This window comes from Spermophilus citellus (assembly GCF_964194105.1).
Source record: "Spermophilus citellus genome assembly, chromosome: 11".
NCBI lineage: Eukaryota > Metazoa > Chordata > Mammalia > Rodentia > Sciuridae > Spermophilus > Spermophilus citellus.
The window spans coordinates 125439625-125458972 of NC_138192.1; the positions used below are offsets into that span (position 1 = coordinate 125439625).

General features: G+C 39.5%; 1 protein-coding gene across 1 annotated transcript in view; it reads left to right on the plus strand.

Moving 5' to 3' along the window:
* COL4A3 (collagen type IV alpha 3 chain) overlaps positions 1–19348 on the plus strand; it is a 135371-nt gene that overhangs the window by 67712 nt on the left and 48311 nt on the right. The window contains exons 4-18 of the mRNA XM_081260738.1: positions 3563–3607; positions 4187–4231; positions 4821–4883; positions 5535–5588; positions 6387–6413; positions 6782–6859; positions 8470–8532; positions 8635–8670; positions 13438–13479; positions 13689–13766; positions 15238–15300; positions 15689–15748; positions 17069–17113; positions 17910–17963; positions 18845–18886. Coding sequence (XP_081116864.1) covers positions 3563–3607; positions 4187–4231; positions 4821–4883; positions 5535–5588; positions 6387–6413; positions 6782–6859; positions 8470–8532; positions 8635–8670; positions 13438–13479; positions 13689–13766; positions 15238–15300; positions 15689–15748; positions 17069–17113; positions 17910–17963; positions 18845–18886 — 795 coding nt within the window. The remainder of the gene's footprint in view (positions 1–3562; positions 3608–4186; positions 4232–4820; positions 4884–5534; positions 5589–6386; positions 6414–6781; positions 6860–8469; positions 8533–8634; positions 8671–13437; positions 13480–13688; positions 13767–15237; positions 15301–15688; positions 15749–17068; positions 17114–17909; positions 17964–18844; positions 18887–19348) is intronic.

Sequence of the window (19348 nt, forward strand, 5' to 3'; positions counted from 1 at the left end):
TCCCTGCACAAATCACCAATGACCTTCAAACAGCCAGTGCCAATGGGCACCTCTGGGTCTTCCTCTGACTGGAACCCCTTTGCTTTGTTTTCAGTGGCATAGATCCCTCTCCTCGTTAGTCTGTCTTTGCTTTTGGAATCCCCCTTTCCCAGGTTCTCCACCTACCTTACCCCCAATCCATTGCTTCCTGGGTTCCTTTTTTTCTTTTTAAAACTGGTCCCTTAAGCATCAAGCTCCTAAAAAGAACCGGTTGTGCTTCACATTCATCACATATTTTATCCTAAAGTCTGTGATAAATAAATACCTTGGAGGATTTACTAAATGCATGCATAACCACTAGATCTGTGGACTGTTCTTTCCTGCTGGGAACACTAGCTGGGGACTCTCACACATTCATTCCACCAGCGACTGACTGTGAACTAACTGAAAAGGTGTAAAAGATTATGATAATTAATCTATGCAGAGTCCTTTAAAAATTTGATACTGTAGTAGAATATGTACTAGGATAATGTATAGAACATTTAAATGACAGTCAAATGCAACATACTGTGTACTGACTCGGTGCCATTTGTTCCCAACTGTGCCTCATTTACTCCTCACATTGACCCCATATGTCATGGCTATGGTGACTCAACAGCTCTTATTAGTGTCTCTGCTTTAGACACAGTATTGAAGTAATTTGTCCTGGGTCACACAGCTAATAGGTGGCAAAATCAGAATTTCAACCTGCTTTTACATTACTTTTCTCATATCAAAATAATCCTCCAGCTATCTGAACTCCAGCTGGTGTCCTACAGTTCAGTTATAACACCACATACCAGGAGTTAGAGCAGAATGCATGGGTTAAGGGCTCAATTCCAGACTGCCCCCCCTTCAGATACCAGACACAAGTGTTGGGTTCCCAGGTTGCCCCCACTGCTTTCCACCTTTAATACAGATTGGGGGTTCCCATGACCTGCTCCCCAATTTGCTAATTAGCTATGACAGCTAGTAGAATTCAAGAACATACTCATTCACTGGCTTATTGTAAAGGATATGATAAATGTTATATATGAACAGCCAGAGGAAGTGCTCCATAGGCCAATGTCCAGAGGGTCCCAACAGCAGGAGCTTCTGTTCTCCTGAAATAGGAATGTTCACCAACCCAGAAGCTTTCTGAAGTGTCCACACTATAGGGATTTCTCAGGCAGGGCTCCTCTCTAGACATGACCCATCATAAACTCCATCTCCAGCCCCTCTCCCTCCTGGGAAGATTGGGTAGGGCTGAAAGTTCCACCCTTCTAATCATAGCTGGTCTTTCTGGTGACCAGGCCCCGTTCAGGAGCCCACTAAGAGTTACCCCATTAGAACAAAAGCCATCCTGTCACCCAGGAAATTCCAAGGGATTTAGGAGCTCTATGCAGAAACTGGAGTCAAAGACCAAGAACTAGGACAAAAGATCATCCCAGCACCCCATCACTCAGGAAATAAGGATAGTTTTTAGAGGTTGTGCCAGGAACCGAGGGCAGGGACCAAATACATATTTCTATGTCACATATGGTGCCCAAATCAAACTCTTTAAACCAAAGAGACTAAACTCAAACTTCCAGTTTACAGTAAAAATGCAGAAGGTGGCTGTTCTCTAGGAATTCTACCATTTCCATGTCTATCATGTTCATGTATGTGTTCTCTTTCTCTCCTTTGGATCCTAATTTTGAAAAATTCAGAGTCTGAATTTCCCAGAGTCTGATTATTCTGTTGACTTCCTCCTGCTTGGATTTTCCTCCATCTCGACGGTAGAGTGAATTCACCTTTTCAGCATTGGACTTAGGTCAGCCTGGGGCTCCCTCCTTTTTACCCAGTTCTCTATACCCTGCTCTGCTTGTGGTTCTTCAGCCTTTCCTTGGAGATGCGCCATCCAATTAAAATAATGGTTGTTAACACATGATGTACATGGCTTATGTGATGTTCAAGAATTCCATAAAATTAATCTAGAAATGGGTCAGTCATGTTTTAAAGCATAGCTTATGATAACCTCAGAAGAAAATCTAACCAAAGGTAGACAATTAGAGAATATTAACATCAGAACAAAAAGGTTTTTCAGATTTAGAAGTATCCTTTCTTAATACTTTCTTTTTTAAATACTTTCTGCATGAGAAAATTTATGACAGGGAAATAAAACCTGCAAGTCACTCTTCTGTCTTTTGCATAAAACAACATTCTGTGAGAAAGGGAACCTCCTTGAACATGTCCATGAACCCAGGAATCCCACCTCAGAAAGAAAAGGCTGACTTTAGCCTTGACAGTCCAATCTCAGAAGGCTCTGTAACACCATTTTCTCAAATAATCAAAAATACCAAAATGTACTGGAACTCTCTGGAATGATGCAAACAGCTGTTGGACAATGGGATCCTCACAGCAAGTGGCTTAGTTAAAAGTTTTTCCATTTAAGGTTATTCTACAAGAAAGAAGGTCTCAAAACGATATTCATTATGTGCCCAAAGCAAGTTTATCTCTAGTTCAGGCAGTCCTTGCTTCGTTATTTATTTACTTGTGCATGTGAGGCACATTTTGTTAACAAAGTGTTTCTCCTGCATGGAAATATTGGCTGCTATTCTCGTCTGCCATTGTGATTGTGACATTCATCCTTATCAGACCTATGCAGCTGTCTGTCTGATATGGGGCTTTCACAGTAGCACTTTAATGTGTAGAAGAATCCCCCACAGAATCCTGTAGAAATACATACTCAATAGGTCTGGGGGTGGGAGGGATGGTAAGGGTGGGTGATGGGCAGTTGGGGAGGTTCTGAGATTCTGCATTTCTTTCTTTCTTTCCTCTCCTCCTCCTCCTCCTCCTCCTCCTCCTCCTCCTCCTCCTCCTCCTTTTCTTCTTCTTAATTACAATTAGTTATACATGATAGCAGAATGCATTTTGACTCATTGTACACAAATGGAGCCCAACTTTTCATTTCTCTGCAGAGTCAGACCATTCATGCAATCATACATGTACACAGGGTAATATTGTACATCTCATTCCACCATGTTTCCCACTCCCATACCTCTTCCCCTCCCCTCACTTCCCTCTGCCCAGTCCAAAGTTCCTCCATTCTTCCCTCCCCCACCCCTGCTATGGATCAGCATGCACATATCAGAGAAAACATTTGGCCTTTGGGATTGACATTTCACTTAGCACGATATTCTCCAACTCCATCCATTTACCTGAAAATGCCACAATTTCATTATTCTTTAAGGTTGAGTAGTATTCCATTGTGTATATATACCACAGTTTCTTTATCCATTCATCTACTGAAGGGCAAGATACTGCATTTCTAATAAACTCCAAGGTGATGGGAATGTCACTGGCCCCAAACCCTTCTTTGAGTAGCAAGGATTTCAGTGAAATTTTGTTTTCCATCTCCAATAAACATTTTAGCTCCAATCAAACAAGCAAGCAATTGAAACTTATTAACAATGAAATAATCATAAGAGCAAAACAGCTTGGTATGTAGGACCACAAATGTATGGTTTTCTTAGTGCCAATCATTTTCATACTGTTGACTTTTTCTTTTCTCACTTTAATCTAGGGTTGTCCGGGACATCCAGGACTCACTGGTCCCAAAGGTGTAAGGGTTAGTACTCCAACAAGTCCATCCTGATTGTTTGATAGATAATTCTTTTAAAAAGATCAAGTCTGCACCATAAAAGTTATACACATGTCAGAAGGGAGTAATTCCATTGTGTATGGTTCCATAGAGGAAGCTCAGGAACAGGTAAAATCATTCTGTACTGGTTTAAGTCAAAGTAGTGGTCCCCACATCAGGGGCAGGAGTTTACAGATGGGGAAGGGCATAAGGGAACCTTTAGATGGAAATGCTGTTTCTGTTTGGATTGTGATTATTCAAAAGTACACAGTAAGGAAACATCCATCAAGCTATTCACACAAGACAGGAACATTTTATGCACTGAATGCAAAATATACTTTAAAGTGTCTTCCCCAAATCCCGAAACAATCTTAACCTCTTTTTAAAAGTTCTATAAATGTCAAATTTACAAATATTTGTTAAATCTTTCTTGTTTTTCTATTCATTTTATCTATTCCCAATGATAGTTGCAGGAAGAGATTATTGCAACGGTAAATAATACGTTAATAGGATGAACATTTTTAAGCTGTTTTTCTTGTCAACCCCTCCTCTTTTCTATGTCTTTAGGGAATAACTGGATTACCAGGATTTTCAGGCCCTCCTGGACTTCCAGTGAGTTAATGGGAAAAATATGTGATTGGAAAAATGAAAAATAAGTTTATCTTTAATGAAGATGTGAAGACAGTAGCACAAGGAAACAAGTTGTGATACATTTGTCACATGAAGATATGGCACTTTGGAATTTAATAATATACTAGAGCATAGATTTTTTTTCATATGACGTGTGTGAGTCAGACCATATTTCCTAAAATATAAGCAGAATTGAATAGAGTAGATAGAACAGGATGATTCTGCTTAATAACATAGAATAGTAAAATTTTGTTTAACCTCTATGTCTACTTCTCTATCCTTTTTCTTCCCTTTCTACCAGCTTGAAGTAGCACATTAAGGGACTTTATTTGATGTATAAAGAACTTTTTCTAAAATATCCACGTCTCACTTGATACTCTCAATTTTAATTTGTCTGGATGGTTTTGTTTTAGCAATGTTGTTTAAATTATATCTAAAGCCAATATATAAATTTACTACTTAATTGTTTAAACATCCATTTGTATTTAAATTATTTCATATAATCTTCCCTTGGGTCCTTTGCTGGTTTCCCTGGTCTGGGCCTGGTCTCTGAGACCTGCTCTCCTTGCAGGGCCTCCCGGGCCATCCTGGGCCTTTTGGACCTACTGGTTTACCAGGATGCAATGGCTCTAAGGTACGTACTACTCGAATGCACGAAGATTAATTGATGCTCTACTGAGTGATTAAATCAAGGTGATGTAGCAAGGAGAGGGAAATAGGCTTCCTGAAACATTCTTCAGTTAGGACCAACAGTGTGGTTTGAACCAGGAGCCTTCCTCTTGCTTTCTCCTGTGCCTTGCTCCTGTCACTTATGTTGGAAGGAGGTTCTCCTATAAAACAGTAAGACTCAACTGCTGTGTATATTAACGAGGTCATATATATAAATCAGAAACTAATGCCTTGACCGAAGCTAATCTTTGAGAAGGAAGGCCTGGGCTTCTCAGGGTTTGTTCACCTCCTTTTGTTCCCTAAGTGAGCTCTCTTCTTCCCCAGAATGGTGGTCATGAATGAACTAATTATTAAAGTTTCAAGGAAGCAGCAATTAAAAAGTTCTTGGCACAATTGGACTGCCATTTAAGTACAATTTGACAAACACTAGCTTCTAATCCTGTTTTCAGTTAAGATAATAATTTTCTGGCCTTCAGCCTCATGACCCAGTAGCCATCAGGAATTCCAGTTGCTTTGCCTAGATTTGTCGCTGCAAGGCTAAAAGAGAGAAATAGGGGTATTTATCTGAACAGGCTATTCAAGAACAACTAAGAACAATATCTTTGATATCTTCCAGGGGGAACGAGGATTTCCAGGACTTCCAGGGACACCAGGCTACCCAGGGGTCCCGGTAGGTTTGCATTTCCAGATGTGCATCACAGACATAAAGTATAAAGAAGAAAAGCAGTCTATTCCCCAGGGCCATGTGCTCAAATGTGTGAGGATCCAGGAAGCCTGGGGCAGCCAATAATAAATGGTCAGCTAGCAGGGAATGAATGAAGAATGCATGGTGAGTCCAGGTTTGGACTTTCAGTCCAGGTTGAGACATGTAAGAAGGGATGCATAATGGACCAATTTGCTCAGAGGGGAGGCCTGGGCCTCTACTTGAGGAGTGAGAATGAGGAGAACAAGGACTTAGAACCAAGATGACTCTAGCAAATAGCGTCTAGGTTAAAGGTAATAAGCCTGTAAGAGGAGGTTCAAGTAATAGAGGCAAAGCCTCAGGAGGGGTGTAGTGAGGAAGCCCAGGGAAGACATTTCAATAGGAGGGAGGGGCAAAGAGCTGCCTAATGTGCTGAGAAATCCAATAAGAAGGGCACTAACATTTGGCAATGGTTTCAGCAATATCAATGCTATAGGGCTGACCTTAGCAAGGGGGCTTCCATGGCGGAGGGAGCTGGAAGGCAGATCTGGAGATGAGGAATGAGTGGGAGATGAACAAAATGGGAGGTTTGCAGAGGAGATGAAGGAGATACTGGGCAATATTGGGAAAGATGCAAAAGATAAGGGTTGTTGATTTGTTTAAATGAAGAGACTTGAACATCTTGAAAAACAGTAGGAAGTAAACGGTGGGAAAGGAGGCCAAACAGCAAAAGGAGTGTGTGGGTTTGGTTTGTCTTTCATGGTTCATTTTCTGCTTTTCCCCTAGGGTGCTGCTGGCCCCAAAGGACAAAAGGTAAGGCATTTGTGGACTATTGCTATTGAAAGTCTCTCATTGTACATATGAAAAGGACATATTAAATAATGAGATAGAAGCCATTACAAATTGGATTTCATAATCCAGTCCTTAATGATTCTGAAACTGAAATAATCAGAACATGGTATTTGCTCCTATTGAACAGCTCCTTCTGGTTCCTGTTATAAACAGGTCTTAAGGATACAGGTTTTATTGCATCCTTTAAGGAAATGGGGTCTAGGAGACTGATCTTTTATCTGTATCCTGGAAAGCACTTTCACCATTGAAGCAATAGGACCTCCAGTTATTGTGGAAGAGTTTTGAAAATACAACATTGATTAGGTTTGACGAAATTCCCCATTTTAAAGGGTGCTCCTGCTAAAGGAGAAGATAGAAAACTCAATGGAAGAGGTGACCCCGGGCTGCCAGGACCTCCAGGATCCCAGGTACGCTGCTGCAGGGAAATCTCTTGTTCTCAGTGCCCGCCCCACCAACCCTCCCCATTTCTCTTTTCCTCTATATGTTTTTCTCACTCTCTTAACCTTTTAGATATTGGTGTTTATTCTTATTTATATGCCTTCCTCATTTCATTCTAAAGTATTCACCTTATAAGAAACCACACGGTGCTGATATGCTGAGATGATTTTTTTATATGCACCTTTTAATTTCTTCTAGTCTCAGTCCCCCAGATTTTCCTGAACTTGAGGAGTTTCCAGGAACGGTCATGTTCCACTTAATTTGTTTGTTGAAATTAAGGCTGAGTTTGTATCACACGTTGAATATCACTTAAAACTGTAGTGATAAATAACTGCCCTCTTCAAAATTTGTTTGATACTAAATAAAAGGGGGGTCATTTAAATGCAACTTTCTCCCCTTGTAGTTTGCTTTACTGAGCTATCTGTAGGTGGCCTGAGAGTAATCCAGAGTGGGCACAGTGACATGGCTCTGTTGGGGCTGTGTGCACTTTACCTTGTGATTCAAAACACCTCCTTTGTAAGACACTTAAGTCTACAAAAGGGACCTTTTAACATAGTTTAGAATTAAAAGTGGAAACTCCTGGGTGGAGACTGGATAGTTGTCTGAGTGAGTCAGCACCTGAGTTGAGACTGTTGGACTCCTACTTGGTGCAGCAGGCTGGTTGCTGATGAGCTGTGAAGTGGGACCAGAAGCTGAACAACTGCAGTTAGGATCCATGACACTGCAGAGAGAAGACAGGGGGTCTTGCTTTTTGTTTAAGAAACAAGCGTCCAGCTGCTGAAGACAGGAAATCCCTTAGGAGGGAACAGAAGTCGTCTGGGACAGGGTTGCATCCTTTAAATGTGTACTGAGGGACATCGCTGTTCTAGTCCTTGTGATAGCACTAAAGACAGCATTCATTTATACAAGAAATATTTATTAGATGCCAATTATGCAGCAGGAACTATTTTTAGGCTCTGGGGATACAGCAGGGCACAAATCAGTCAAAAAATATTTCAAAACAAATCCTCTCTCTCCTGGAGATTACATTCTAGTGGGGAAACAGAAAAAAATTTAGGTGTGTGAGGCATTAATGACCTCTAAGGAGAGGAATAATGCAGGGAATGTGGGTAGGAAGTGCGTGGGCCAGAAAATGGGTTTGGATTTGGAGAGGCAGAGAGGCTTTATAGGAAGCCAACTTCATGAAGAGAAGGGAGAGGAAGGGAGTCACACAGACACCTAGGAAAGAGGATTCCAGGCAGAGGGGGCACAGAGGAAGGCCCTGAGGGAGGAACGTGGTTGGCCAAAAGTAGGGGGAGCAGGGTGAAGGAGAGAGGTGAAGGGAAAAGCAAACTTTTAAAAACTTCTAAAACCAAGCAACCGTTCTGCTCATTTTCCTGAAAACAGTAGCATTAGTATGGTCCTGGCAGCTGGTCACACATGACGACATGCTTTTTGGCATTTATTGTCATTAATAAATGCCTTCAAATGGGAGACATCACACTTCTGATTTTCTTAAAATAGTTTGATGCGTTTAACTACTGGACTTTGTGCTTAGGTGAGAAGTACATTTGAACTCTCCCTTTCTCTTATTTTCAAGGGTTTGCCAGGCCCCCCAGGTTTTCCGGGACCTATGGGCCCACCTGGCCCTCCAGGATTCCTTGTGAGTACAGCCACCATTGCTATAGACTCAGCAAAACATTTTAGGGAGTTTTCTGACTTGAGTGTGTTTCCTGTTATAATTTTAATTTGTGGATTTCTCTAGGGCTTTCCAGGAGCTACAGGACCTGCGGGGCCTAAGGTAAGTCACCGTTTGAGTATTGTATCAGTCAGAACAGCCTAACTGACCCAAAAGCCAACACTGCCTATTCAAGAGGGTCTCTGTTAGCCCCTCTCTGGAACTTCCCCAGCAGGGAAGGGGACGAGGCCAGGTTCTTACCTCTCTTCCCTGTACTTCAGCAATTTGATCCCTGATGTGGTTTTGATCTAAGAAGCTTCCTATGGGGGAAAAATCCACAGGCTTTCCCTTTCTGATAATCCTACTGGTTGCCCCACACTTCATCCTATATGTTTTGGCAGTGAACTTCTTTGCAAACCCCCCTGATCTTATGCTAATAAGTAGAAGATGACTATTTATAATGATCATTTGGCTGGTTATTTTATGTGTTTCTATTAAAAAGACAATTATTTGTTTAAGGGTTGTTTTATTTTATTATATTTAAGGATTATTTATTACCCAGCCACAGACTGGGTAATTTATTTAACAAAGAAATTTACTTCTTACATTTATTTTTTCCAGTTCTGGAAGCTGAAAAGTCCAGTGTTGAGGGGCTGCATCTAGTACAGGCTTTCCTGCTGGTGGAGACCCTCTGCAGAGTCCCAAAGCAGTACAGGGACTAACCAAAGAGGACTTGCTTTTATAATAAAGCCATTCACAGGATAACTCACTACTCCATCAATCCACAACAGTCCTGATCCACTACTTAATGCCTTGCAGTAGGGATTAAATTTCAACATAAATTGTTCTGAGGATTTAGATCCAGCAGCCATCCGTAGTGGTGACATTAGGCTGGTCTCTGTCATTAAATTACTAGTGAAGTCAGGTAGTTTGAATTCCATCTTTAGCTTCTCTATTTTCAATTTCAGAATCCTGAAATCTGGCTATCCATACCTCTTATTTTTAGAATAAGAAAACTGGGGCATCAGGAAGTTCAGCAGCCAGATAAGGAAGTTAACTAACCAGGAAGTTTAAGTGGCCAACCAGTGGGATCAAAAACACCCAGTGTCTACCAAAATATAACAATGAAGTATTCCTTTATTTTTTTCAAGATGTAATATTCATCTGGTGAAAGTAAATACGAAACTTTTCACATCCTCCTCCTTGAAGTCATGCAAAATATGCAGAGATCAGCCCCACACCAGAGGCTGAAAGTGCTGGCAGAGCGTTTTCTACCACCAAGAAGTTGCGGTGCCAGGTCTTAGAGTGCATGTTGTCACAGACCAGCTTTTTTTTTTTTTATTGTTGGTCGTTCAAAACATTACATAGTTCTTAATATATCATATTTCACAATTTGATTCAAGTGGGTTATGAACTCCCATTTTTACCCCGTATACAAATTGCTGTATCACATCAGTTACACTTCCATTGATTTACATATTGCCATTCTAGTGTCTGATGTATTCTGCTGTCTATCCTATTCTCTACTATCCCCCCTCCCCTTCCCTCCCCTCCCCTCCCCTCTTCTCTCTCTACCCCCTCTACTGTAAATCATTTCTTCCACTTGTATTATTCTTCTCTTACCCCTCATTTCCTCTTATATGTAATTTTGTATAACCCTGAGGATCACCTTCCATTTCCATGCAATTTCCCTTCTCTCTCCCTTTCCCTCCCACCTCTCATCCCTGTTTAATGTTAATCTTCTTCTCAAGCTCTTCGTCCCTACCCTGTCCTTGGTTACTCCCCTTATATCAAAGAAGCCATTTGGCATTTTTTTAAATTATTTTATTGTTGGTTGTTCAAAACATTACATAGTTCTTAATATACCATATTTCACAGATTGATTCAAGTGGGCTATGAACTCCCATTTTTACCCCGTATACAGATTGCTGGGTCACATCAGTTACATTTCCATTGATTTACAAATTGCCTTTCTGGTGACTGATGTATTCTGCTGTCTATCCCATTCTCCACTGTCCCCCCTCCCCTCCCCTTCTCTCTCTCCATCCCCTCTACTATAAATCGTTTCTTCCACTTATATAATTCTTCTCTTACCCCTCATTTCCTCTTATATGTAATTTTGTATAACCCTGAGGCTCACCTTCCAATTCCATGCAATTTCCCTTACCTCTCACTTTCCCTCCCACCTATCATCCCTGTTTAATGTTAATCTTCTTCTCAAGCTCTTCGTCCCTGCCCTGACCTTGGTTACTCCCCTTATATCAAAGCAGTCATTTGGCATTTGTTTTTTAAGGATTGGCTAGCTTCACTTAGCATAATCTGCTCTAATGCCATCCATTTCCCTCCAAATTCTATGATTTTGTCATTTCTTAATGCAGAGTAATACTCCATTGTGTATAAATGCCACATTTTTTTATCCATTCATCTATTGAAGGGCATCTAGGTTGGTTCCACAGTCTAGCTATTGTGAATTGTGCCGCTATAATCATTGATGTGGCCGTATCCCTATAGTGCGCTCTTTTAAGGTCCTCAGGGAGTAGTCCGAGAAGGGCGATAGCTGGGTCAAATGGTGGATTCATTCCCAGCTTTCCCAGGAATCTCCATACTGCTTTCCAAATTGGCCTCACCATTTTGCAGTCCCACCAACAATGAACAAGTGTACCCTTTTCCCCGCATCCTCTCCAGCACTTGTTGTTGTTGGACTTCCTAATGGCTGCCAATCTTACTGGAGTGAGATGGTATCTTAGGGTGGTTTTGATTTGCATTTCTCTGACTGCTAGCGATGGTGAGCATTTTTTCATGTACTTATTGATTGATTGTATGTCCTCCTCTGAGAAGTGTCTGTTCAGGTCCTTGGCCCATTTGTTGATTGGGTTATTCGTTATCTTATTGTCTAATTTTTTGAGTTCTTTGTATACTCTGGATATTAGGGCTCTATCTGAAGTGTGTGGAGTAAAGATTTGTTCCCAGGATGTAGGCTCCCTGTTTACCTCTCTTATTGTTTCTTTTGCTGAGAAAAAACTTTTTAGTTTGAGTAAGTCCCATTTGTTGATTCTAGTTGTTAACTCTTGCGCTATGGGTGTCCTATTGAGGAATTTGGAGCCCGACCCCACAGTATGTAGATCATAGCCAACTTTTTCTTCTATCAGACGCCGTGTCTCTGATTTAATATCAAGCTCCTTGATCCATTTTGAGTTAACTTTTGTGCATGGCGAGAGAAAGGGATTCAGTTTCATTTTGATGCAAAAGGATTTCCAATTTTCCCAGCACCATTTGTTGAAGATGCTATCCTTCCTCCATTGCATGCTTTTAGCCCCTTTATCAAATATAAGATAGTTGTAGTTTTGTGGATTGGTTACTGTGTCCTCTATTCTGTACCATTGGTCCACCCGCCTGTTTTGGTACCAGTACCATGCTGTTTTTGTTACTATTGCTCTGTAGTATAGTTTGAAGTCTGGTATCGCTATACCGCCTGATTCACACTTCCTGCTTAGCATTGTTTTTGCTATTCTGGGTCTTTTATTATTCCATATAAATTTCATGATTGTTTTATCTATTTCTACAAGAAATGCTGTTGGGATTTTGATTGGCATTGCATTGAACTTATAGAGGACTTTTGGTAATATCGCCATTTTGATGATGTTAGTTCTGCCTATCCATGAACAGGGTATATTTTTCCATCTTCTAAGGTCTTCTTCTATATCTCTCTTTAGGGTTCTGTAGTTTTCATTGTATAAGTCTTTCACCTCTTTTGTTAGGTTGATTCCCAAGTATTTTATTTTTGGGGGGGATATTGTGAATGGAGTAGTTGTCCTCATTTCGGTTTCAGAGGATTTGTTGCTGATATACAGGAATGCATTTGATTTATGCGTGTTGATTTTATATCCTGCCACTTTGCTGAATTCATTTATTAGCTCTAATAGTTTCTTTGTAGACCCTTTTGGGTCTGCTAGTATAGAATCATGTCATCTGCAAATAGTGATAATTTAAGTTCTTCTTTTCCTATTTTTATGCCTTTAATTTCTTTCGTCTAATTGCTCTGGCCAGTGTTTCGAGGACTATGTTGAACAGAAGTGGTGAGAGAGGGCATCCCTGTCTTGTTCCAGATTTTAGAGGGAATGCCTTCAATTTTTCTCCATTCAGAATGATGCTGGCCTGTGGCTTATCATAGATAGCTTTTACAATGTTGAGGTATGATCCTGTTATCCCTAATTTTTCTAGAGTTTTGAACATAAAGGGATGCTGTACTTTGCACAGACCAGCTTTTTAAGAATCATGCATACTTTTACGATGTAGATAACGTATGGTGCATTTAACAGTAATCTTTTCATGTATCAGTTAAAAATAAACACAGAAATGAATAAAGAGAATAATAATAATAATTAAAAAAACCAAAACACCCAGTGTCTGGGCCAGAAAAAAGTCATCTGTGCTGGGTTCTTTCCCTCCTCACACCATTAGACACCACCTATTGTCACCATCCTACATGCTGAGTAAATCTCTTAAGCTTTCTGCTCTTCAAGGTTTCCACCTTTATAGGAAGAAATAGCTAAAATAACTTTCATAATTCTAAAATGAAGATTAAAATATAAATGTTCAGTTGCAAATATTGGAACTTTAATGAGATTAGGCTATTCCTATTTATTTACGGTACTGGGGATTGAACCCAGAGGCACTTAATCCCTGAGCCACATCCCCATCCCCTTTTTATATTTTACAGAGAGACAGGGTCATGCTAAATTGCTTAGGGATTGCTAAATTGCTGAATCTGGCCTTGAATTTGCAATCTTCCTGCCTCAGCTTCCTGAACTGCTGGGTTTGCAGGAGTGTACCATGGTGCCCAACCTTATTTATTTTTTAAATATAATTTTATTTTGTGTTTTCTTACAGGGTCACATGGGTGATAACATGATAGGACAAAAAGGAGAAAAGGTACTTTAAATAAATGACTTCTTAATGAGTAAGATCCTTTAAGGTCCTTGGTATATTAGCCTTTACAGTTTATTCACTGGCCAAGTTGATTCATGTGATTTCACTGCTCTGTCTTCTTGCATAAGAACTAAAACTAATCTTTTAAATACAGTCAAGTTGAAAGGTTGATGATGTTTTTTGGTTTTCATTCTGGGTGTTTTTGCCTTTAGGGTGTGAAAGGATTAACAGGCCCCCCTGGCCCACCAGGAACAGTTATTGTGACACTAACTGGCCCAGACAACAGAACGGTAATGTTGCGATTGTATGGTTGGGGTTTTCTGAGACCCCCTTACCTTCCTTAGGAGCTCTGTGTCTAAGCCCAGCTCAACCCAGCCCCTCAGCAGTCTGTACCTCTAGGTTTTATTCATCTCCCAGCCTTCACTAATCAATCCAGAAATGTTAGATGGGGAAGACCTGAGGCAAGGGCCTCCCAGGTTCTTGGAGTCTGAGCTGAAATTGGATCTTTTCACCCTTGCTTCTCCATCCCCTCTCACTGTCTGTCACACAGTGTGTGGATCTCATCCAACTGGATGGCAATGACCTAAAGACAGAGGTGAGGGGTACCATAATCAAATGGGATATTTTTAACTCCGCCATTGTAACCCCGAGGGCATTGCAGCCCCCATTCCCCACCAGGAATACTTTGTTCCTGCTATTTTGACAATAACATTTGCTTTTTGCTCCCCCAGTGGAGTGAGTGAAAGAACAGGATTTGAGCTACACTGAATGCTTAGAAAAAGTGAATCTGCATTATAATATACCAGTCTACACACTAGTGTGACCCAGGATGTCTGGAAGTGAGGATGAGAAATGAGAGGGAAGCTAATAAATTTATGGATTAACTAAGAAATGAACACAAACCATCCTTCTCTTTGAAACTTATTAATTGCTTGAGATATCTGCTTCACTAAGCTATAATTCACATAACATGCACACATTTTTAAGTATGTAGTTCGCAGGTTTTAGTTATAACTAATCTTTATAGAATTAGTTATAACTAATCTTTATAGAATTCACATGACTTAAAAGTTACTCGTTTAGTTTATAATTCAATGGTTCCTCCCTGAATGGAAAAATTAGAAAAATAAAATTTCCCTGAGGAAAAATAACTGAGATTTTCAGAGCTAATCAGCAAAAAGAAAATTAATGAAGGCTAAAACTTCATTGTCTCATAAATGATAGGAAAAATTACGTTTATAAAGCCAAGATTTGGAAAATTTAACCCTGGAAAAATAATCGGGGTTGAAAAATAAAAAGAGTACCCTTCAGAGAAGAATTAAGCAAAATATATTATAGTCAGAAAATGTGATTATAGCTCAAACAAACCTGGTTACTGAATCAGATCATATTATAGCACTGACAGAAAACCATTGATCCCAATGAAAATAATTTTAGTATATTAGAAATGAAAGTAAAATACATTAATAATGATTTGATTGTGCTTATAGGAAGCAGATTCAGAAATTCAGTTAGTTTATGTATCTTGATCCAAAGATACTTTCATTTTTAAAGAAAGTCTGCATATAATTTTAGAGGGATCTCATGCATAACGTTTGAAATGGGAGAGACAGAAAGAACTATTGTGTTGTGTCTACATGAGGCCCACTAATAGTTTGTAAACCAGTTTATTGAACAGAGAGTGGACGTTTTCCAAGTGTAATCAGTATGACCTTATTTGATTGGTTGGTTTTTAATGATCTTGAGTTGTTTGTGTGGCAGGACCTCAAGGGGGAGAAGGGAGACAAGGGAGCCATGGGAGAATCTGGAACTCCTGGACCCCCGGTAGGTCACTCTAATCACATTGTTCCTCTGATACATAGACTTGAACCTTAGGATGTATTTTGATTTATTTTGATTTTAAATATTAATACTACCTGAAACACAGACTCTTGAACTCATAGATCATGAAAATACTAAAATACTAAAATTATTTTATGTCCATTCCTAGCTGAAATACTTGCATTGTTTTTACATGCATTACTTGTCTTTAGCACCTGCTTTTTAGCATTTGTTTTAAAAATACTTATAAATATTTCTCTTTTCGATGACTTATTTTTAAATATGGCTAAATAATCAGAAGTGACCAATTAATAAAAAAATAAATAAATATAATCAATGTAAATGAGAAATCAATAATATATAAAACTTGACATAACTCTAATTCATACAGGGACCACCTGGAGAATCATATGGATCTGCAAAAGGTGCTCCTGGAGAACCTGGCCCACAGGTAAACTAGGAAATTCAGTATCATATGTAGCTTATATTAGTCAGAACTCAGGAATCTTGAGGTTGCAACAATGAGATGCCCAACTCCAACTAGCAGATGTTAAGAAAAAAAAATTTTAAAGGTTTGGAAAGTGGAATTTTTTGTTCAACTATCTGAGAAGTACAAGACCAAAACTGGCTTCAAAGACTTTAGAGCCTGAAACAATAAGCGCAGGATTCTCTGCCTCACTTCTGTCTGCCTATCAGCTTCGTGCTGTCCTTTGGCAGCTGATCTTCCATGTAAGGGGACAAAGAGTGAAGCCACTTCAGACTCATGGCACTTTAGTCCAGTAGATAACTTCAGAGTAAGGACACCTAAGGAGAGAATCTTTCTCCCTGTGTCTGTAGAGGATGTCCCAGAGAATTAATCTGATTGGCCTGCTCAGGTCATGTGTCTCACTTTGTAACAATGACTCACCATTGAAAAAGTTCTATGATTGGCCAGGTCAGTGGGGCTGTGAGCTTCTGTGATTGACAGCCCCATCAGAACCACCTTGAGGGAGGGAAGAGTAGCTCCCCAAAGGAAATAGGGTATAATGTGCCCAGAAGTGGGATGATAGGAAGACAATCAACAGGAACTTATTTCACCACCTGGCTCCATTTTGGAAAGATTTAAACACATATATTATACAAAACCCATTAAAATTATACATTGAGAAAATGTGCCTTTTTTTCTTAAAAAAATTTAGTCAATATGATTTTTAGTTTTGTCAGAAAAGGTCTGACAAAATTAAAATGGACATTAGAATAAATATCATTTGTGTGTGTGTGTGTGTATATATATATATATATATATATATATATATATATATATATCCATAATAGTTAATCCAAAAGCCATGTCTATTTAGATAGCACAATATACATTTTATATACATTTAAATATAGGCATATCTGGGGTTTAGGAAATACTAATGTTTGATATTAATAAATTGACTGTGAACATCTTCCTCAAGCTAGGTTTCCTTTTTCACTTCTGCTAAGTGCTTTCTTGATTTTTTCCTTCCAAACTTAAGATGGACAGCATCAACTCTAGTTTAAGCATAGCTGTTACTTTCCTCTTTTTCTTCCTTTGACTCTAATTCTCCATATTGACTGACTTCAGCCTTGGTAAGGTAGAGTCAATGCTGTCTCTGTGGTTAACAGTTTTTCCTTATAAAGCCTAGGTAAGAAACCTCACTCAGGCTTTCTTGCATGAGATCAAGAGGAAATGACTGTATCATTTAAGCATTCCATGTTTATTCCAGTTACACATTTATTAACAAATATGTTTTTGTTTTAGGGAAAACCTGGAAAAGGTGGTACCCCTGGCTTCCCTGGCACTGAGGTAAAGACATGACTGTCCATTGATGTAGAGGAAAATGTCAGTCCTACCACCAGATGAAGAAGGACTTTAGGGAGTTACTATGTAGTTATGGATGAACAAACAGATTATTGCTTTTAAAAACTACATTTGAGAATCATAATTTTATGTCTTTATGCAAAGAAAAGTTACCTGAGCACATTATTTAACACGAACAAACCTAGAAGACATGACAAATGAAATTAGCCAGACACAGAAAGACAAATAGCACATGATCACACTCATAAAAAAGTTTATCAGGTGTAGCTCACCTAGCAGGCAAGAGGCCCTGGGTTCATTCCCAGCACACACACACACACAAAATGCTAACCTCATATAAGTAGAGCCTAGAATAATGGTTATCAGAGGCTAAAGAGGGGAGGTGAAGAGGCAAGAAGAGAGAGGTTGGTCAAGAGGTATAAAGTTAGATAAGAGAAATGAGTTTTGTGATCGATTGCACAATAGGGTGACTGTGGTTAACAATAATATAAATTTCAAAATAGCTAGAAGAGAGGATATTAAATACTTTACTATAAAGAAATGATAAAAGATTGAGGTGACAGATATGCTAATTAGCCTAATTTGATCATTACAAAAGTACCATGTGATAGATACAATCAGTGTATTGTATAATTATGCACCCATAAATTTGTGCAACTATTAGGTGTCAGTTTAAAAGATAAATTGAAAGAAAATTTAAATAAGTTCAGACTGCTCCTGCTTCACAAAGATGCAATTGATTTCTGTCTTCTGACCCTTTTCCTTTTGCTCTTTTCTTTAGGGAGCCAAGGGCAACAGGGGCTTCCCTGGGTTAATGGGTGAAGATGGCATTAAGGTAACCCCCACCCTAACAGCCTATTTTCAGGCATTTTAATTTGATTTGGTATTGACAGCCTTTCTGGGAACAAGGAATCTCAGTCACAGATGTCATTTAAATAAATACCTTAACATACTTGTTAAAAAGAAACTTTACATAAACCTTTGAAGGGTTTATTTTCCAAAGGGAAAATATTAAATTCATTCTGTGTAGTAGAAGCTGGACTGGTTTAAGACCCACAATCAAGATTTCAGCTCCCCATGAGAAAGTGGTTGGATAAGGCTTACAATGGCAGGAGGTATCTGGTCATTTGAGGTCAAGTGTAGGGTGGATCTCTGCCTCTCACCCTGGTTCAGGGATTGCTGACAGGTCACAATTAATTGTGTTTGCACACCACATCATTTGTTCATGACAACATATTGCAAACATTTTCAAATAAATTTCTATATGTAGGTATATGTGCAAATTCTTATCCTTTATTAATAACATTCCTAGTAGAATTCTTAGTGAAACAAAAGGTGTTGGTCTCAGCTGAGCCACTAGAGATTGCATACAGGCCATGGCCTGGTGGTCATGCACCTTTAATCTGAGCCAGAACATGCATGTGCAAAGTCTGTGAACATCTAGGAAAGGTAGTTGAGTAGAAGCCTGGAGAACCAACAGATCCAGTAACAACCACTTCTTCATGGCCTTATAGATGGAATTCCTGACTCAGATACAGGCTTTCCATGAACATAAAGACAATCTTCCTTTAACTTTAATTTGGTTTGTAGATTGTACCTAAATAACACTAATTGTTAATTTTATTGTCCAGCTGTGCATTTTGCTTTTCAACTGTACCAAATACATAAATACTTTTGATTTACATATTCATAATCTGTAACTGTCTTTCAATGTAGGGATGGAAAGGGGACATCGGCCCCCCAGGATTTCGCGGTCCAGTAAGTGTAACTAATGCTGATACCAGTGTCATCTTGGATGAAGTTCTTCAAAGTACTGAGGAAGTTTCGAGTCAATGTCTCTCATCATTTCCTATGATAAACATGATAGCATTTGCCATTTTATCAAATGAGGGCTAAAAATAGCTGTCAGCATTATTTGTCCATTTTCAATGCATAAGTATTTCTATTTTGTACCTGGGGTGCACTAGAATGCCTATTGGGCTCTGGAGAGGAAAAGCCTGGTGTGGTCAGGCTTAGCCCAAGGTGATCCTGCACCCTCTTAGCAAAGTAAGAGGGCTGCTGCCATAGACAGCTGGTGCATAGGACAAGGACACCAGTTCCTTCTTACCCCCACCCAGGCCAGTTATGACAACTCTTGTGCTTTCAGGTAGCAGAAGCTCAGCCATCAGTTTGATGCAGGGTCAGCAAAAGCCGGTCATCCCAATGGGAGGGTCCAATGCA